This window comes from Pan troglodytes, chromosome 12 (assembly GCF_028858775.2).
Source record: "Pan troglodytes isolate AG18354 chromosome 12, NHGRI_mPanTro3-v2.0_pri, whole genome shotgun sequence".
In the NCBI taxonomy this organism is placed as follows: domain Eukaryota; kingdom Metazoa; phylum Chordata; class Mammalia; order Primates; family Hominidae; genus Pan; species Pan troglodytes.
In genome coordinates this window covers 53,615,349-53,637,276 of record NC_072410.2, presented here as the reverse complement: position 1 = coordinate 53,637,276, position 21,928 = coordinate 53,615,349, and the positions used below count along the sequence as shown (strand labels likewise).

The window sequence follows — 21,928 nt, the reverse complement described above, 5'->3', positions numbered from 1 at the left end:
CAAACATGAGGCAGACCTCAGGATCTTCAGCAAATAATGCAATAGCAAGCTATATGAAGCAAAATCTGTCAAAAGAACAAATTAAAAATGATATGGACAGTGGGAGATATTAATATGGTTTTTCAAGTCTTAAAACTTAATTTAAAAATTAGAGATATAGAGCATGTATCTTTATGCTCTAAAGATATAGGTAGGGCATATAATACTTTTTTAAATGACTGTGAACAACTTTGCAAATTGATCATGCTAAGACATGGATAAAATGCCGATACATTAATGCCAAAAGTAGAAATTGTTTAGACACATTCTTAGATGATAAGCATAACCAGAAGATAGGTTAATACATGCTTCTCTCCCAATTTCCTTGCATTTGCTTAAAAAATCAACCACTTAGAAGTCCAAGACAGTTTCTAGATTTGTGGTCAACAAAATAGATCCAAAAATCTGGATAAAATATGATTTTTAAAATTACATTGTGTGGCCTCACTCAAAGGAAAGAAGTGGGAATCTCCAAGTATAGGAAACAAAATGGGAATAAAAACCTAAGTAAGAAACAAAGTCACAGGGGCTCCAGGCCAGGCTGCGGGCTGTGACCCCGATGCTGATGCAGATACAGGACACCAGATCTCAGGTCTGTGCCAAGGCATCACACAAAAGCAGAGCCCCCTGCAGAAATCAGGCTCCAGCAGGCTACACCAAGCATTTAATTGGGCAAGGAAGCAGGCAGGGGATGAAAATCCACAGGTGTAATGATGTTACACCACCCATGTGATACAGAAGCACCAAGTCAAGAAACTAGCCCCAAAATGTGTCCGTGATCTTCCTGATCTCTGTGGCCCTACAGAGGCCATGCACCTTCACCCTGTGGGAGTCTTCCACATAGCCCAGCCCCACAGCATGCCTGCAGCAAACAACCCCCTAAAGGTGGGCTGATGGCACAAAATGACAAACCATGTCAAGATGAATGAAACAAACAGAACAAGCAAGAAGAGAGGATCAGAGAGCCAATCTGAAAGAGAATGGAAAATAAACGTGTTTAAAATGTGTGAAGAGATCAAACAGATCATAGGGGAAAGAATACTCATCAAAAGCAGATTTGCAGAAGAACTGAGTATAAATTCTAGATTTGAAAAAGTTTATTCACTGAAATAAAACTTCATGGATGGATTAAACAGTGTGATTAGACACAGATGAACAGGAAATATATGAACGAGAAGGGAATTTGAGGAAATTTCATCCCCCCTGCCGAACGAAAGCACCACATCCAGATTTTTTTCACCCAAGTTTTACCAAGTTTTAAGGGACAAATGACCCATATCAGATATGTACTGTTCCAGAGGAAAGATGTAAAGAAAATGTTTTGTTTTGTTTTGTGTGTTTTTTTTTGAGACAGGGTCTGGTTCTGTTGCCCAGGCTGGAGTGCAGTGGCACAATCTCTGCTCACTGTAACCTCTGCCTCCCAGGCTCAAGCGATCCTCCCACCTTAGCTTCCTGAGTAGCTAGGACCACAGATGTGAGCCACCACACCTGGCTAATTTTTGTATTTTTTGTAGAGACAAGGTTTCACCACGTTGCCCAAGCTGGTCTCAAACTCCTGGGCTCAAGCTATCTACCCACCTCAGCCTCCCAAAATGCTGGAATTACAGGTGTGGGCCGCCACACCCAGCCAAGAAAAAGCATATAAATTCATTCTATGATAATAACATAATCTTGGTTTAAAAAAAAAAAAACTGGACAAAGGCACTAAAAGTAGACAATATTTGAGATCGAGCTCACTGATGACAAACATCTAAATCAAATATTGGCAAACAAAATCCAGCAATGTATTTCAAAAGGACCAAGATAGCTAAGACAATTTTGAAGACAGAGGGGGAATTTGTTCCTCATATAGCAAAAGTTACTGATGCCAAGAAGATATTAAAATTCATTATCTGTTCCTAATTTTAAAAATATATTTCTAGTAAACTAGGAATAGGATAAGACTTCTTTAACATAAAAATGTATCTACATATTTGAATTCAAAACTCAACATCATTCTAATAATAAATCACTATGTAGAGGAATTCACTTTAAAGTTCAGAAGAAAAAAAGCAGGACAATCCATTTCACCACTATTATCTAATATTGATCTGAAAGTTCTAGCAGCACTGTCCAATAGAACTTTCTGTAATGATGGAAGTGTTCTAAGATGGTAGCTGCAAGCCACATGTGGCTGCTGGGCATTTGAAATGTGGCTAGTGCAATTGAGGAACTGAATTAGTAATTTCATTTAATTTTTATTAACTTAAATGTAAATAGCCACATATGGCTAGTGACTACCATATTAGACAATGCCATGAACATTATAATAACACCAGAAATCTGATAATAGATATAAATACAGGAAAAGCAGCCAAACGTCATTGCTCTAAAATAATGCTTGTGTCTTCCTGGAAAACTAGAGAGTGAATAGAACTACTAGGCTACCAAGAGGGTAATTAAGTTGGAAGACTTCAAAATAAATCCCTTGCTTATAATAATTGGTAGCTTTGCCAGTGTTCAGCAATGACCATTAGAAAATATCACAAGAAAAATATAGCAACAACAAATAAAGTTTTTTATTTAACTTCCATTTTAAGTTCAGCGGGACAAGTGCAGGTTTCTTACGTAAGTAAACTTGTGTCATGGGGATTTGTTGTACAGGTTGTTTCATCACCCAGGTATTAAGCCTAGTACCCATTAGTTATTTTTCCTGATCTTCTCTCTCCTCTCACCCTCCACCCTCTAGTAGGCCCCAGTGTGTGTTATTCCCTTCTGTGTCCATGTGTTCTCATCATTTAGCTCCCACTTACAAGTGAGAGCATGCAGTATTTGGTTTTCTCTTCCTGCATTAGTTTGCTAAGGATAATGGCCCCTAGCTCCAACCATGTTCCTGCAAAGGACATGATCTCGTTCTTTTCTATAGCTGCACAGTATTCCATGGTGTATATATACATTTTCTTTATCCAGTCTATCACTGATGGGCAGACAAATAAAATGTAACAAGAACTAATTTAATCAAATTTGTAAAGACATATATGATGAAAGTCACAAAACTTTCTGAGGGATATAAAGCAAGTGTGAAGAGTTAGAAAGCCATAGACTCATGGCATAGTTACAAGCTCTGGAGCCAGACCACCAGGGAAAAAGAGTTCTGGCTCTGTCGTATCTAGCTGTGCGACTGTGACGTCTTATTTAACATCTCCATGCCTCAGTTTCTCTCTCTGTAAAATGAGTATGGCAATAATAGCCATACTAGGTCTTGGATTATTATGAGGTTTAAATGTGGCAGGCAGGGCTTAAAATGGGGCCTGATGCACAGTTAAGAGTCAGTCAGTGTTGGCTGCTGGTACTACCATATTATCGTCACTGTTATTAAATGGAGCAGTAACTGAGTATTGTAAAGATATCAATTGTCTTCATATTAATATCTACTTTTATTACAATCCAAATGAAAATTCCAAGGGGACTTTTTAAGTTAACAAAATAATCTGAAGTTTGTATGGAAGAATAAACACACAAGAATAGCCAAGAAAAATGTGGAAACTCACCCTGGCCGATTTTAAGATGTATAAAAAAGCTGCAGTAATTGGAACAATGTATGATCACACCACAATAGGCGAACTGAGCTTCGGAACAAAGCCCATAAACAGAACCAAACACTTAGGTGAATTTAGTATAAAATAAGGCAGCCTTTTGAATCTATAAGGAAAGAGTGGGTTATTCAAAAAATGATGTAGAGACAACTGGCTAACCACTTGGAAAAACAGTTAAGTTCATTTTTAATCTCACACCTTTCATCCAAACAAATTCCAGATGAAGGAAAACTTTTAATGGGACATGAAGCTGTAAAAATTCTAGAGGGAAACAAAAAAATTTATATAATCTTCCAGGTGGGAAGGATGTTTTAAACATGAAGGAGCATACCATGAAAGAAAAATTTGAATGTTTGAGCGCATATTTTTAAATTCTCATGTTAAACCCTACTACAATAAAACAAACAAGAAATAAAACTGGAAAAATAGGATATATAACAAACATAGGGTCAATAAACTTAGTATAAAGACAATTCCTAAAATCAGTTAAAAAAAGGTGAATATATCGGTGAGTAAAAGATATGCAAAGGAAATTTTTAAGAAAATAATGATTAATAAGCATATAGAAAATGTTTCATATAACCAAGAAAATGCAAATTGAAATAATCAATTGCCATTTTTACTTTGTCAGACTGACAAAGATTAACAAAACTACAACATGCAGTCTTGGAAAACCTGTAGGAAAACAGGTGTTTTCATTCATCATCAGTGAGAGACCATTAAATCGTTAGGAAGGAAATTTTTTAAATGAGTCAACTGCTTTTATACATTTTGACCCAGAATTTCAATTTCAGCTTCATCAAAAGAAGGTGACTGGGAATGTTTACAAAGACTTGGCCACAAGGATATTCATCACAGTGTTGTTTATAATAGCAAAAGAAAAAATGGAAAGAACAAAGGGAATGAGGGAGAGAGGGAAAAGAAAAACATCTAAATGGTAACAACCTAAATGTCTGACAATAGGTAATCTGTTAGATAAGTTATACTTCACCCCTAAATAATTAAACAATGTTGTAGAAGAATAATTACTGATGTGGGGAGTGGGGAATGTTAATAATATGGCAAAAATAAATAAATAAATAAGTTACAAAACAGGCCGGGCGCAGTGGCTCACGCCTGTAAATCCCAGCACTTTGGGAGGCCAATACAGGCGGATCACAAGGTCTCCGGAGATGGAGACCATCCTGGCTAACACGGTGAAACCCCGTCTCCACTAAAAATAGAAAAAAATTAGCCAGGCACGGTGGTGCGCACCTGTAGTCCCAGCTACTCGGGAGGCTGAGGCAGGAGAATGGCGTGAACCTGGGAGGCAGAGCTTGCAGTGAGCCAAGATAGCACCACTGCATTCCAGCCCGAGCGACAGAGCGAGACTCCGTCTCAAAAAAAGAGTTACAAAACAATACACTGATACTATTTTTGTTTTTTAAACACACATATTTATATGCAGACAGAGACTGGAAAGATATTCATCAAAATGTTAACAGCCATCACCTCTGAATGAAACCACTATTAATTTTTACATTCTTCTTTCCATCTATCTGTGTTTTCTAAGTTCTCTGGGATCATATGTCCCTGACGTAATCAGAAAAGAACCCACAAAATTGATTTAAAACTTAATTTTTAAATTCTTGCTAACTATTGAGGTCTAGAATACATCTTAAGTTTAACATTTGGTTAGCTCCTCAGTCACCAGGCTGAACTCTGCTGGCCAAGAAAATATCTTGGAAATCTTCACAGAAACTGTATTTACTCTGGCCGCACTTTTTCCTCCTTTAGTATTCAGTGTACTGTGCCAAGAAAAGATCCACTTTCAACTGGAGATCCACCTTCAGAGAGATTCAAATGCTAAAAAGGAGACACTGGAGTATGAGCTGAGAAGTGATCCATTTTATGCACTGTAAATTAAAAATGGACGTTTTACTAATGCAATAATGAAAAACATGCTAGACTATCCTAGTGTTGCATGGAGATGCATGAGGTATGACTACAAACAAAAGAAACTGATTTTTAACAAACTCACTAAAATTGAGTTTATAGGCCATGTGAGAAATCAGATTCATTATATTATAGGCACACTATTTTTTGATGCAAAATTTTATTTCTCAACTTGATTTTCAATCCAATTCACCAGGCATGGCTCTGGTTTACTTTTGCACACGCTCAAAGGATAAAGCTTTGTCCCATTTGAACATATTTCCCCAAACTGAACATTGGTCAGGAAGGCAGTTCTAGGAGTTCTGAGGAGGGGGCTCAACTTCCTAGGGGGAAGAGAGACAACACTCATTCGAATGTAGATGTTCCAGAGGGTGGTGTTTTCAAAAACATGCCCAATTTTCTAGAAACTAAACTTCATCTTAGAAAACACCTGGGCTCCAGGGCTGCTGTGGGCACCCTAAGGAGATCATTAAAGTGCAGATGGGGAGGGAGGATTGAGGGCAGGAGAACATAAACTTCCCAAAAAAAAGCCTATTGTTTCCTTTGTTATGGGTTAGAGTCTTGCCATATGTTGGTCAAAGGTACTTAACACAATCTCGATACATCCCTAGGGATTTTATATCATGTGAAGGTGATGAAATGCCATTTCGTGTAACTCAGAATGAAGAGACATAAAGGAGCATATAGTCTCATGTTCTTCATGGGGATGCCCATCAGAATCACCAGGGAGCTTCCGCCAAGTGATAGCAGCTACTGATTGTTGAGTACCTACTCTGCACCTGGTGCTGGGCCAAGCACCCTCCTGTATTATCTCATTTCATCATCACCGCAGCCCAAAGAGGGAGGAGTTATTTGAATCCCCATTTTGCTGATGAACTCAGAGAGATGAAGTGCCCAAGTTCGCGCAGTTGGCAGGGGTGGAAAGGACTTGAACCTGGGCAGTCGGACTCCTTCAAAGGCTTTAGACTGCTTCCCTACATTGCCTCCAAGACACAGATCCCCAAAGATCCCTGGGACCACTGACTCCAAATGCCCAGGTGACAGATGTGTGCCTGATTCAGAGATGCTGATTTCAATAGATCCCCCTCATTTTGCAGAAAGATAATCGCAGCTCAGAGAGATTTAACTCCTTGACTAAGGTCACAGGACACATTAGTAGAGAAGTCAAGACTTGAGCCTAAGATCAAGAGAAAAAGCCCCCGACCAGGGTAGGAAGAACCCCAGGCATTAGGGTGTCAGTGTCTGCAGCTGGCTGTGTGACCACAGTTAAGGCACCTCTCCTCATTCCCCGAGTGGCCCTTTTTCTTGAACTTCAGGAGCATTTTGTGTATCTGGTGGTGTTTCCCCTTTGGCCCTCTTTCAGACAGAACTCTGGTCTTTGCCCACTGATTTTTGAAGTGGCTTCTGCAGAGACTGTGTTAGTGGATGTTCCCATCTTTCAGTTCTAGAAAAATACAGATACGTTGAAATTTACTGCCATAATCTAGAATGGTTGGGGGACAAAAGGGAAGTCACCACCAGAGGTAACTAGGTGGCAAGGTTTTCAGTTGGGAGTAAAAGAGTTTATTCTGGGGGTGAGTTGACACAGTCCAAAGTTAGCTGCACCAGTCCCTGGTGGACAGTCATCCTTGATGTTTCCCCTGCTCTACCAAGTTTGAAATTGACTCCACGTGAAACTCGTGAGCTCCACGAGGACTCCAGGCATGTGCTGCATTTGTTTTATGCACGGCTGGGAGAGATTTGCTTGTGAACTTCTCTGAAACCCACCTTCCCCCTAGTCCTGCTGTCCTGCGGGGGTAAGTTGGCATCCCCCTCTATTTCTGCACCCCATGGCCCAGCTTTCATGTAAGGTGACCAGCGGGTGGATGCTGCCCTTCCCCATGCAATACTGCTCCTCTGCCATTTCAGTAGGATGATGGAAGAGAAGGTGATTAACTCAGAGACAGGCCATACTCCTGGAACCCCAGGCAGGCTAATAGTCTGTGTCCCTTCAAACTGACATTCTTTAAATATTTGTTCAACATCCATTGAGAGAAGTTGGGTACTACTGAGGGAAAGGAAGAAAGTGCTCCTGGTGGCTCTGTCCCCCATGCCATTCAGCTCTGGCAGCCAGCAAGCATCCCACAGCACTTTAGTGGCCCAAGTGTGTGCCCAAGGTCTCCTTCCCACCTCTCCTCTGAGTTTCTCTGTCAATTTGTGTCCTTTAAGAGCAGTCAGCATTTGCCATAACCCGTGGCCTTGAGTGTGTGGAAGGCTTTAGCCATTTTGGTAGACTTGCCACTCAGTTCCAATTCCAAAGGTAAAATTATTCCAAATTTGTATACTGCCACAAGGGTTCGTGTGTCAGGAGACACGTACCTTGTGCATGAATCCTGAATTATCCTCTACCAAGTGAAAACAAAGCTTTGCAAATATTTGTATTCTTAGCAAGTTATAGCTGTTTTAAGTGCTGCAGTTATTCTGACCTCAGGATTACAAAATCTTAAAAAGCTGATGCTTTACTTAGAAGATAATTTGTAAGTTCTATAAATGTCAACAGTCAAGAATTGTTTTGGGTGTGGATTTATTGAGAGGAGAAAATACTTTGCAAGAATGCTGCACCCCATTAGCTTCATTTCATTTCCTTGTACTGCCTAAAACTACCCTATTAACTTCAGATAAATGCCAAATGCCACAGAATTATATGTAATCTCAATTATGTTAAAAGTAATATGCATGGAAAAATTCTGAAATAGTATTTCCCAAGACATTAATTTTACCACTGGAAGTTGAGATTATCAAGGATTTTAATTTCTTTTTTATATACTTCTCTGTATTTCCCAGGCTTTTATACTAATATGTATTACTTTGTGATTAATACAAATAACAACACATATGGGTAGATAATAATTTACATCCTGAGAAGGCAGACCAGCTGTGCTGACAAACAGTTCTCAATGCTGGTGTGCCCAGAGCTGTGAGGTCACAACCTTGTGCAGAACTTGGGGTGTGTAGCCCAACAGACAATCCGGATATCTGCAGGGCTGCTAGACCCTGGGCCTGCACTCCTCTGGGAATGGACTCATGGTCCCTCACCTTTTACTTCCTCTCCATCTGGGGCCATAATGTAATCTTGATCCTCATGAACACAGTAACAATAATAACCCACTTCATTTCCTTCCAAGACTGCCCACAGCTCTGAGTCCTGTATTGGTATTTGTATGTAAGGTGTCCTGACTCTACAGCCCTCCCATCCATGTCATGTCAGAGCCTTGGCGGCAATATAAGGCCCATTGCTGGAGTGCCCCATTTACATTATAAAGCTCCACCAGGCAGAGTGGCTCTGATGCATTTCCATCTACCCCTAAGAAAACCTGGACCCATTCAAGCCTGCAAGGAGGGCTTTATCAAGAGACATTCTCTTACTCCAACCAGGACTGGTCTTTCAATGCCTCTCTAGCTGTTACCTCCTCCCTTTTCTACCCATCACCTCTAAACTTTTCTGGGCATTACACCAGTACCCTGCAGGCATGAACTACAGAGTTATATCTGTAGGCCCCTCTACACTGGGCTAAAGAAGCATATAAAGCCATGGTAGACATTACGCCAGGTTTTCTAACCTCAACGCTACTGACATTTTGGGCTGGATAATTTATAGCTGGGGAGTGGGGAGGGGCCTGTCCTGTGCATTGGAGGATGTTCAGCACCATCCCTGGTCTCTACCCACTAGATGCCAATAGCATTCCTCCCCCAGTTGCAGTAACCAAAACTGCTCAGGCATTGCTAGTTGCCCCTTGAGGGGCAAAATCAACCCCCATTTGAGAACACTGCACTATATTCATGTCCAAAGATCCTATTTAGATAAGTAACTTGCTTCTTATCACACCAATATTGTAAAGCCCTGATACAACCTAACAGACAGGTTGCAAGACTCACTCAGTTTGTGCACACATCCACAACTTGTGTTTTGCAGGTGCCTCAGTCGATGACTCCAACAGTGCCCCACCTTAGTAATGACAGTTATATGTTGAGTGCTTATTAAGTGCTAAGCATTAAATGATATCTTCTCATTAAAATTTACAACAGCCTATGAAGTATTACTCCCATATTATAGATGACAATTTTGAGTTATGAATAGAGTGAAAAACCTTGCCCATGGTGACAGCCAGTTAGTGGCAAGGCTGTGTTGGGTCTCCAGAGTCCAGGCTCTTAGTGTTCTCCATTCTACTCCAGCCTTCCTCAGAGAACAGAATGGGAAATCAAAAGACATGTCCTGGGTATCTATAGAATATAGGAACTGGTAAAATAGCTACAGACCCAGGAAACTTACCTGGAATGTGTTGGCCAAGCCCATCCCCTGATCTCATGGCAACTAGCCAGGGAGGGCTTCCCAGGAAACCCTGTAACAATACCAGGTCAGGGAAAAGGTGAGTTGTGAGCGAGGGTATGGGCCATGTCTAAGGAAAAGGATGGTGGCCAGCTTGGTTCTGCCACTTTAAAGGCATCCCTCTGGCTTTAGCCCAAGATAAGAGGACATTACAGTGGGTATACTCACTCTGAGGATGTTTCCCAAATTGGCCCAACCAACCTACATTTCACTGCCATCCATTCCCATTCGGTTTTGAATCTTCTCATTTCTCCTTGACTTCTCAACCACTGTTCAGCCTGTCCAAGTAAAAGCCATTCTCTCCACTTTCAAAATCTCTTTTTCTAGAGTTTAATGTCTTCTATCAAAAGCTTGTTATCTCACTCATCTCTGAAAACCTTCTAGCCCAGGGCCTGACACATAATACATCCCTTTCTACTCTCAGCAATGGCTCCCATTTTGCTTTGTAATAAGACCCCCCCAACACACATTTGTGAATTATCAATGAGGCAGCCCCAGTTGGGCAATCAGTCATCTCCATTCTCTTTGGAGCTCCAGAAAGCTCAGCCCGGATTCTTTGAATTTCACCAACTTGGAGTCCTGCTGAATATAATTTTATTTCAGATTTTTCCACAGTATTTTACAAGTCTAACTTTTTTCAGGCTGGTTACTTTTGGAGGCAGTGAGGAGGTAGAAATATTCAGCCTAACTCCGGCCTGTCTGTTGTTCCATCATTTGGAGACACATTCCCAAACCAGCTGATAATTTGGTGCTGAACAGTTATATTTGGCTCTGGAATGCCCTGAAAATGCTCCCTAGACCCAAGGGACACTAGGAGAAACAGCAAGGCGAGCTCATTTCAGTCCCTAACCTCCACTGTTTTTCCCACTACCTAATGTGAATGTCACTATGGGAATGTAAGCTCTGCTTCGGGCTTACATCAGCTTTGGAGGGTTTTAACACACCCTCCCGCTGCCTCCATAAGACTAGGGATTATTTTTCTCTTCCTATTTGCCAGAAATAAATATTTATAACAAGAAAAGATTGCCAAGACTTGAAAAGTATTTGAATTATTTAATCCACCCTTATAAAAAGGATTTTCTCTGATTGGTGTTTGAATTGGCTAATGAATTTCAACCCTGGTTTTATCCCAGATCCATTAGCCACTAAACTGCAGGGAAGAATTCTGGGAACTTTCTTCTTTGCCAGTCTGAAAAGGATTACATTGTCCCAAGGTCTAAACCTGTAAATATACACTTATGAGTATATGGTTCCAGAGCATGGCTTCATTCTAGTTGGCATGACCAGGGCCTCTCAAAAGACACCTGAACCTTTTTCTTCAAGCTCTTCATCCCTAGCCCCCTCTCCTGGAAGGCAAACTCCTGTTGGTATCCAGCCTTGCCCATTGAAGATCTTGGCCATGTGCCTCCAGAGCTGTCAATATGAAGAGCCTCAGCTCCTGGTGTGCTTCCAGCTACATTATAAGACTAGCTGGGCTTACCTTGGGCAAGCTATTTCAACAAAACTTGGGTTTGAATTCTGGCTCTGACACTCACAAGTGGTGCAGCACTAACTCAATTAACTAACCCTTCTGACTCTCGGTTTCTCAAAATGTAAATAATATCTCTCTCAGAGGGCTGTAGAAGCATCAAATGAGATCATGAGTATATGATGTTAGAAAAAATCAACATGCATGCACGTGTGTGTATAGATATGCATATGTGTATATGTGTGTGTATCTATACACACACACAAATTCACTAAAGCTTTTCATTTCCTTATTAATTCCTGATGTCTACAAAGATGTTAATTTGGTAAAATGATATCATTAAGCAATCAGGCATTTTGAACATTTTAATGTTTAATCCCTCTGATTTTAAACCATACATCCATGTAGTCTATTTTAAAGGTGTGGAGGCCCATGTAATAAAGAAGAATAACATTTACTGAATGCTCAAGTGCTAAGTATCATGCTTTGTGCTTGAATACGATATTATTGACTCCCCACACAATGTCATCACCACTGTTTATAGATGGAGAATGTGTGTCCCTAGTCACACGCTAGTAAGAAAAGGGCTCAGATTTGACTCGGTGTGATCTGAAATATCCTCTGCCCTTCTCTGTCCCCTCGGTATGCAGCTTGAGGGATGCCTAGCTCCCAAGTCTGGGGCGTTTAGCACTCTGAGATAATGATACTCATTGGCCCCCAAATCCTGATAAATCCCCAAATCCTTATCAAGCTTGTCAGACTCCTATAGACAGATGCCTTGGGTAAACCAATGTCATAGGTACACACAGAATTCTAAAATATCTTTGGTAATGGACAAAAGAAATTTATATTTCAAGATTATCTAAGAATTACATTTGGCTAGGCCCAGTGGCTCACACCTGTAATCCCAGCATTTTGGGAGGCTGAAGCAGGCAGATAGTTTGAGCCCAGGAGTTCCAGAGCTGCCTGGGCAACACAGGGGACCTTGTCTCTACAAAAAAAAAAAAAAAAATTTAATTAGCCAGGTGTGGCACTGCACTCCTGTGATGCAGTGACTAGGGTGGGGTGGGTGAGGGGGACAAGGTGGGAGGATCACTGAAGCACAGAAGATTGAGGCTGCAGTGAGCCATGATTGCACCACTGCACGGCAGCCTGAGCAGCAGAGGGAGACCCTGTCTCAAAAGAAAATCACAAAAATTTAAACATAAAAATAAAATTTTCACTGAATGTCTGATTTCAAACTCCCACCCCTCCCTAATTTTCTCCCCACTTGCAAACAAAAGCCAAGTGGGCCAGTCCGAGCTCCTGGCCTTCATTTCCCCTGCCCACCCGGTGCTAGTGAGCAGTGAAATGGCCACCTAGAGGGTGGACCAGCAGGGGCCTCGGCTGTCCTAGGAGTGGATCACGGCCCCACATATGTCACGACACCACTGGCTTTGGCACATGCTGCAGCGAGGCTGGCACGGCCCTGGGGCCAAACGTGGCACGGCCGAGGTGCGGCAAGGAAGGCTTTGTGCCCTGCCTCCCAAATGGAGTTCCAGGAAGGAGTCAGATGACCTGAGTTATGGAAACCAAATGGCCCTCCTTTGTTTAGAGAGAGAGAGAAAAAAGTCACTCATTTTTGTGGTATAATGAAAACAGGCTCCAAACCAAACAATCCTCTCGGAGCAGAAAATGCCAGCTCCACAGAGCAGGCCCACAGCCTGGAAGGCTGATACACTCGGATGGAGGAAGGTCTTCCACAGCCTCAGCGAAGCCTTTGCAGGCCTCCCAGTGAGATTTTCCTCTGTTTTGCTCCAGAAATATTTGGTCTCCCAAGCAGAAAAGGAAAAGGAAAGGAGGGGGAAAGTGAGAAATGTCTGCCTGGCCTGGGCCACACTCATCCTCTCACTCCTTTCCAGTTGGGACGGAGGAAGGAGAGAGGAGTTGTCCAGAGGCAGCCGGAAGTGAGGCCAGGCGCTAACCCAGGAGCAGGGCATGCCAGCCTGGAGTCTCCCTGGCTGTGGCGCTGCAGTGCGCTGCCTCGGATGCTCTCCTCGGTGTGACCCAGCTCTTCCCACAGAAGGCAGCCAGAGTCACAAGGCCTCCTGTGGCTGCTCTGTGGCTGCCCCGTGGCTCTGTGGGCTGGCTCTGTGGGCAGGAATCTGTACTCCCAGGTACTGCTGGTGCATGTGCAACAGGATAAGCCATGGCCACGAGGAAATAAATATAGGTTCGAGTCAGCCACGCCTGTCCCCAGTTCAGTTTATTCTCTAATACAAGCCCTTCCTGGAATGGAGAATCTCTTAGTGAGAAAAGAGTAATGCAGAGTTCATTTCTAGTCTTGGCTTTGCCTCTGGCTTGCGGTGCAACCTTAGATCACTGTCATCCCGCTCAGCCTCCATTTTGCATCTGAAATATGAGCCTAATGATCCCTGCCTTGCCTTAACTCACGAGGTTGTCATTACAAGGAAACAAAGCACAGCTTCTATCAAGGCTGGTGCTTATAGCCTATTAGATAATCATGCAGACTCTGCAGCCAGGCTGCCTGGGTGCAGATCCAAGCTCCCATGTGTAACCTTGGGCAAGCTACTTAATCTCTCTATGTCTGTTCCTCACCTTTAAAATGAAAGGAATAATACACCATCCTGATAGCTCTGCTAGAAGTTTAAATTTGACTAAGTGACATACAGGAAGTGCTTAGAGATTGCCTGCATGCAACATGCCCTGGCAAGTCTGGCTGTCATTGTAGATGCTCCTTGACTTAAGATGGGGTTATGTCCTGATAAATCCATCATAAGTTGAAAATACCATAACTCAAAAATGCATTTAATACACCTAACTTCCCAAACATCATCGCTTAGCCTCGCCTACCTTAAACATGTTCGAAACACTGACATTACCCTATGGTTGGGCAAAATCATCTAACGCAAAGCCTATTTTATAATAAAATGTCGAATAGCTCATGTAATTTATCTAATATTGTACTGAAAGTGAAAAACAGAATAGTTGTATGGGTACTCACCATTAATATACACAACTGAAAGCACCTTTATAAAGTCACAGTATTGTTTAAGTCGAACCATTGTTAAGTTGAGGACTGCCTGTATTATCATCACAGATGGAAGGACATCTTGAAAATAATAATGCTTGGGCCGGGTGCGGTGGCTCATGCCTGTAATCCCAGCACTTTGGGAGGCCGAGGCAGGCAGAGCACAAGGTCAGGAGTTTGAGACCAGCTGGCCAATATGGTGAAACCCCGTCTGTACTAAAAAAAAAATACAGAAATTAGGCGGGCATGGTGGCAGGTGCCTATAATCCCAGCTACTTGGGAGGCTAAGGCAGGACAATCGCTTGAACCCGGGAGGCAGAGGTTGCAGTGAGCTGAGATTGTGCCACTGCACTCCAGCCTGGGTGACAGAGTGAGACTCTCAGAAAAAAAAATAACAATAATAATAATAATAATGCTCAATTTAGGTACTGCATGATCCTACACTGTCATCATAAGCTTTATAATTTTACTCAATACAGCGTCACCATTCCTGCAACATTCCATCATCTGCCAACAGCTGATTCCAAATATGAGGATAACCTCCAGTAGTTCCCTGTTGCGCTTAGAAAAAATTTCAAAAGCTTCATCATGACCTATGTGGCCGTGGTCATCTGGCCCTGCTGCCTTTTCTAGCCTCATTTGGAGCCATTGTCTGTCTCACTTAGATTCAACAGCCTCACTGGCCCTCTTTTAGCTCTCAAAAGATCTGGGGTCCTTCTTGCCCCGGGATCTTTGCAGTGCCTCCCCCTCTCCCACTCCATCCCATCACCCAACCTCAGGTTTCAGCTTAAATAGCCTTTCCTCGGGGAAGCATTTCCTGACCTCCCAGATGAGGGCCAGCCCCCTCCTCCTTTTGTGTGCTCATCACAATTATAATTACATAACAATTTATGTAATTACTAGCATGTTGGCTCCTTGGACAAGGTACTTTATCTGTTTTGTTCATTGCAAGCCTTAGCACATTGCTTGGCACATGGTACACACTCAAAGAATTTATTTTTTAATAATGTTAAATAACTGTCTCTCCTGCTTCCTATAAAATCCATGAAAGCAGAGACTGTGTTTCTCTTCTCAAAGCCTGCATCTCTAGTATATAGTAGGTCTTCAATAAATATTTGTTGAATGAATGAATAAACAAATGACCTGGAATAACCTCCCTAACTTTTCACCACTTGAAGATTTTCCTGTACATCTTCTTCCTCCTCTTGCCAATGGGGACGTTGTGCTTAGCACTCAGATGTGTCCTCTATCTTCCATCCCAGGCAGCTTCCTAACCTTCACTCAGGCGAGAGTTTAATGTCAGCTATATTCTGCAGTCATGACTTGCAGATATCATAAGCGACATCAGTGTCACAACAAAAGCAGAATATTATCCTTTAATAATATATGTATTCCTTTGTATCTTCTAGTTATAGGAACTTGTAGTCACAGCCTGATTAATGACATAGATCTTATTCATCTTCATTTCACCTATAGGCCCTACCACAGCCTTTTTGTACAGCACATGTACCCAATAAAAGCTGAGGCTTGAAGGGATGACTATTATATACTTAGTATAATAACTTCTCAGCCCTGTCTCTGGCCCCAGAAACTGGGATACAATGAAGTTCTTAGTGAGCTTGAATTGAAGCCACTTTAAGCTTTTTCCTGGTCATCCGTTAGAAGAAGCACAAGAACTTCCCTACTCCAAGAGTCCCCGACTCTGATTCACCTTCTACAGCTACATCTGCTATGACCTCCAAAATCATCACTTCAGTTTTACTCAAAAACCCACCAAAGTTCTTTCTATAACTTACAGAACTTTGTCCAAATCCCTCAGGCTAACTCAAAGAACTTGACCAAACTTTCTATACTGATCTTTTCAAATTCTTCTTATATCCTACCTTGGAACATGCCTTTAGTGTGCCCTGTCTTTGCTCATGCCATTCCTCCAACCAAGAATGTCTCTTCCCCATGTCTGCACAAAAGCATAGCTCATGTTTTGTGCTTTCCTAAGACCTGACTATGGCAGCCATGTAAAGGAAGCTTCCTGTCTTATGAAGCCCGATGATACTTTGGTGAAGTCATTTGTCAGCAAACTTTTTCCACAAATATGGCTTATCTCTCAAACTAGCCTTAGACGTGGAACTCCTTAGGACCAGTCTAATATTTTCTTGTTTCCCCTCAGTGATTCCTGCTCTATCTAGGAGTTCACTCACTATTTTCTCACCAGTTGACTCAACTGCACATACCACAGGAAGCTATGATTCAGGCAGGAGCACTTGAGTTCACTGCTAATGGGTTTTACAGCTCAAGAGTTTTGTTTTTGTTTTTGTTTTTGTTTTTTTATTATTATTATACGTTAAGTTCTAGGGTACATGTGCACAACGTGCAGGTTTGTTACATATGTATACATGTGCCATGTTGGTGTGCTGCACCCGTTAACTCGTCATTTACATTAGGCATATCTCCTAATGCTATCCCTCCCCGCTCCTCCCACCCCACAACAGGCCCCAGTGTGTGATGTTCCCCTTCCTGTGTCCAAGTGTTCTCATTGTTCAGTTCCCACCTGTGAGTGAGAACATGCGGTGTTTGGTTTTCTGTCCTTGCGATAGTTTGCTGTACAGCTTAAGTTTTTAAGCTCAAAAAGATTTTTGTTTTTCTGGTATCTCCCTGGACTTGGTTGATGTTCTCTAGAAGTCATTGAATTTGAAATTATAAACTCACCTCCCTCTTCTTAATCCAGTGATTTCCTTTTTGCAGATGAGAAGCCCTTTTCTGTGGAAGATACTTATTTACTGTGTCCAGCGCCTATCTTAAAAGAAGTTGGCATGTAAGTTTTCACCAGCAACTGAACCTCCCAGCCAGGGAAGAGAGAGAGGAGGTGTACGGGGACAGGGGAAAAGAAAGCATCTAGAGAAAGTGGAGCCTTTCTCTAGGTTCCTCCAGCTTATGATGGAGCCAGTGTTTACAGTGACCCAGACGCCAGGATAAGTGTTTTACAAAGTATCTCACTTCATTCTCCCAGGTTCCCCATTAACTAGGTATTCCCACTCTCCCAGTTTTACAGACATAGAGACTGTGGCTGCAAGACTTTAAATAGCTTGCCTAAGGTCACACAGCAGTGAGTGGAAGAGTCTGGGCTCAATCCAAGGTCTGTCTGGCTTAATCACACCTACACTTCTAGAAAGTTCTCACACACTTGACCTCGCTCTGTCATCACCATTGCCCTGCTAGATAATTGTTATCTCCTCCTTGGAGAAAGGGAGGCTCAGAAAGGCCAAGTAGGGCCATGGCTGGTTCATGGCGAGCCAAGACCCCAGACTCATGCCTTCTGATGTCCCACACGGTGCTCCTTCCTCGACTCTGCACAGCATCGGATGTTCACCCAGACCAGAAGAAGTTCCCTGAACTAATTTATAGGGGAAAATCTCATGGTGATGCAATTATAATAAGCACTAGTGAGATGAGATCAAAACCATCAACAGAAGAAAGAGAATGGGCACCCTGAGCAAGAAAAGAAATACATGGGAAATGAGGCAATGCTGGTGCAGAGAACAACAACAACAAAAATAACCTCTCCAAAACCATGTCTATAATAGGCTAGACAAAGAATGGAGGCTTTAAGGGAAAAAAGTTGAACTTGTTCATCTGAATTTTGCCTTCAATCGTGTGTTCATTTTGTAAAACCTCCAACTCTGGTTGCCCAGCATCAATCTGTGATGCCACTGATTTCACAAATTAGCTCAGTGTCCATGCTGCGAAATGCAACAAAACAAGAGGTCAGTTTCCAGCGAGTGTCTTAGAGTGGGAAGAGATGGAAGACAAATGCATCTTCTGCTTTACTTCTGTGAGTCTGTTGAATGGTAACAAAGCCACCCCCATCAAATCACTGAGAGTCCAGATAACAGCAGAATATTGCATTTATAGTTAGCCCAGTCTACCCCCATTGACTTGGACTATTTTTGAAGAATACTTTGTCCAACTACAATGTGACAAGCAAGTTAAATGAAAGTAAGCTTTGCCCATTCAATGCCACTCACTGCAATGCCAGAACGTCTGAATGCACTGCCTTAATATACCAGCCAAGCATATCCTGACACTTCTCTAAACTTTAAAGGAGGATGGGCTATACAGACTATCCCCCACATTTTACAAAAGAGGAAACTCAGACCCCTCCTCCCCTGGAGAAGAGACTCCAGTCTCAAGGGTAGTTAAGAGCAGAGCCCAAAGGAGACCTGTGTGTCTGGCTCTCAGCCTGTTGCTCATTGCACACCATGCTGAGAGTCTGCTTCCCTTGTTGTCATTGCAGGAAAGCTGCACTCCAGGTCAGCATGAACGATGGCCTCTCTTTTATCTCCAGTTCTGTCATCATCACCACCACACACTGTGTAAGTCATAACCTTTCCCTTTACTAAAGATCTCATTATCATTGTCACTATCAACGTTTCTTAAGCAGTAATCTTCTCCAAAGGTACCCTGGAAAGTTTTTTGGTTCTTCGTTCTGCTTGCTGAACTTTGATCCCAGCACTGCTCCACCAGCCCCAGGCTGGATTGGGGTGTGCTGTACCCCAGAGTGTATCAGGCATGTCTGTGTTAAGTTCTCCAGCTTCCCCATTTCTGCTGAAGGGGAGATCTAAAGTCACTGGCCTGACCAGATGGTAAGATGGGCTATGTCTGTGCAGTAAGGAGGGTGGAGTCCCAGATAGAGTGGGTTTAGGAGAGAATGGACAGAAGGGAATTGGACAGCATATGCAGAAAGAACGTCTTAGGGAGTTCATCTCTAAAGGGATGCAGGAAAATGGGTATGAGCTGAAGGAAAATGTGGAGTTTGGGGAGGTCATTTTATTTAGGATGGGAGAATTTGCAACTTGCTTATTATTGTGGAAATAATCCAGGAGAAAATGGAAAACTGATGAAGCAGGAGAGAGAGTGGGGAAGGAGCCCTTACAATAGGGATTGTGAGGCAAGAGTGGGGACTGCATTCTCTCTCCCAGCTCCTCAGATAGCCCTTCTCTGGAGCCTTCGCATCAAGTAGTTTTCATTCCTGGCTATATATAAAATCACCTGGAGAGCTTTTTAAAAAGATTGGTGCCCTGACCTCATGCAAGACTGACTGAACCTAAGCCTCTGGCATGAGCCCTAGCTTTGGTGGTTCCACGGCATCCCCAGGAGGTTGTCATGTGCAGCTGTGACTGAGAACCCATCAGCCTCTGGAGTTGGTCCTGCCCACTGTCAATGTCTCAGAGCTCAGCCTGTCAGGGGGCAGTCAGGGCTTAGTTAGCTCATGTCAAGACCTCGAACTTGTCTGGGCACAGTGGCACAGGCCTGTAATCCCAGCACTTAGGGAGGCCGAGGTGCGTGGATCACTTGAGCCCAGGAGTTCAAGACCAGCCTGGGCAACATGGTGAAACCCCATCTCTACAAAAAATACAAAAATTAGCTGGACATGATGGCGCACACCTGTAGTCCTAGCTACTCAGGAGGCTGAGGTGGGAGGATGGCTTAAGCCCGAGAGGTGGAGGTTGCAGTGAGCTGAGATTGCACCACTGCACTCCGGCCTGGGTGACAGTAAGACCCTGTCTCAAAAAAAAAATTAAAAAAAGACATCAGCCCCTAACATGAGCATTTCCAAAATAACCTTTGTTGGCGTATTCAGTTTCTTTAACTGAATACATTTCTGCATTAGCTCGTTCTAGAAACTAATGTTTGGCCTGATGGTCAGCTTAGGTAGTTATTATACTATAGTCACTTCCTCGTTGGCCTTTGGAAGCTGTGTTGATAGAACCTCTCAGTAACTGGAGTTGTGTCCTTAATACCATCACAGTTGGACAAGAAAGAGCAGGCATGCACTGAATGTAGATAATATAGAAATGGGTTATCATAAAAGAACAGGAAGCCAGTCCTCATGATGGACAACAGTCTCCCTCCTAATGCCCCCAACACCAATTTTCATCTTGTGTTAGGAGCAAACCAATTTTCTTGAAAGCAGGGTAACCCATTGTAAATGGTACAGATGATGGGAAAGTTTTACTTGACCAAAGCAAGAAACTAGGATTGTGTCAGAGAAGTGTTACCACTGAGAAATGTCCATGTCTCGGACATCTGGTCAACCCTCAGTCTGTAGGCCTCAGCAGGACACCACCAAATTTTAAAAGCTGTATGCAGAAGTGTTGAAATTTCTTCAAGTGTATCCTGCCTGATCCTGTTGAAAATTGACCCTTCTGGGACCTGCCAACCTGCAGGAAATGATTAAAATACTCTAAATCAAATAACTCCATTTCAGATTCCTCCCACCTTTTGAGTGATCCAACAGTTGGATCTGTATTTCTCATTATGTCTGACCATACCACCAAGAAACAGCCACTGCCCTTGAGACCACAGAGCAGAGGAAGTGGGAAGGGAAGACATCTCAGGACTAAACTTGTGGTATGGCAAATACAGGGCTACAACTTTAAATCATGGGCCTCTAATTAAGAAGAAAAGATGTCCTTGCCAATGCATTGCAAAATTAGAAGAATTCCCATTGAGTCCCACTACACCTTCCCAACCCACGCCAGCCTCCAGTTACATCTTACATCTCCCTCATCTGAGCACATGCCACTAAATCTTCTCTTCACTTGACCCTTGATCAAGACCACCTCATAATATATTCTGCATTATTCCATTTTCATGTGAGAATGCTGTATTCATTTACAACAAAATTATAACCACTCTAAGATTTGTGATCCAAGTTCTTTCAATCGTGTATTCAACACATATTTATTGATCACAATGTGCTAGGTACCACTCTGGGTGCCTGGGATATATCAGAGAACGCAACAGATAAAAATACCTGTGTGATGGGGGAAGGGAAGACAATGAGTTATAAACATAGTAAACAAACTACATGCTGTGGTAAAAGGTAATAGATGCTATAGGATAATTAGAGGAGAGTGAGAGGATTTCCTACTACCTAAGCGAGTAGGTTCCAACTGTAAATAGAGTAATGGATACATTGAAAAGGTGGTATTTGAGTAGCAACCTGGATAGTGAGGAAGTTAACCATGAGACTATGGGAGCATGGGGAAGGGTGGGATATCCCAAACCAAGAGCCCTCATGCTAAGACCCTGTGGCCAGCGATCCTTGGTGTTCACAGAAGAGCAGGCAGGGAGGTGCCATCCCCAGGCATCTCCACGCCTGCTGCTGTCCTCATTCCCTCTCAGGATAGCAGCAGGCAGTGAGGTGCCTGGGGATAGGATGTGCAGGGTTGTGGAAGGACTTTGGCTTTTGAGCAAAGGAGCAACATGGTCTGACTTATATTTAGAAGATTACTCGGCTGAAGGCAGACAGAGACAAAGATGGAAGCAGTGTGACTTGTTAGGAGGGTTATGGCAATATTTCAGGCAAAAGGTGATGATGGGTTGAATCAGGGGAGGGCAATGGAGGTGGAGAGAAGTTGTCAGAGTTGGATTTATTTTGAAAGCAGAGCTAATGAATTTTCCAAAGCATTGAATATAGGGTTTAGAGAGAGAGAGAAGAATCAAGAATGTCC

The 21,928-nt window shown here is 42.7% G+C and overlaps 1 protein-coding gene and 1 long non-coding RNA gene across 6 annotated transcripts in view; one reads left to right on the top strand and one right to left on the bottom strand.

Moving 5' to 3' along the window:
• Window positions 1-21,928, top strand: part of ANTXR1 (ANTXR cell adhesion molecule 1) — a 236,365-nt gene that overhangs the window by 92,807 nt on the left and 121,630 nt on the right. For all 5 annotated transcript variants that reach the window (XM_525774.8, XM_054677938.2, XM_054677939.1 and 2 more), the window contains exons 11-12: window positions 17,157-17,226; window positions 18,706-18,784. In XM_525774.8, the coding sequence (XP_525774.4) occupies window positions 17,157-17,226; window positions 18,706-18,784 (149 nt within the window). The remainder of the gene's footprint in view (window positions 1-17,156; window positions 17,227-18,705; window positions 18,785-21,928) is intronic.
• Window positions 12,207-15,259, bottom strand: LOC129143140 (uncharacterized). The gene is made up of 3 exons (XR_008546275.1): window positions 15,189-15,259; window positions 14,388-14,630; window positions 12,207-12,374 (listed from the first exon to the last, which is right to left on the bottom strand). It is a non-coding gene; the product is annotated as an uncharacterized LOC129143140 (long non-coding RNA).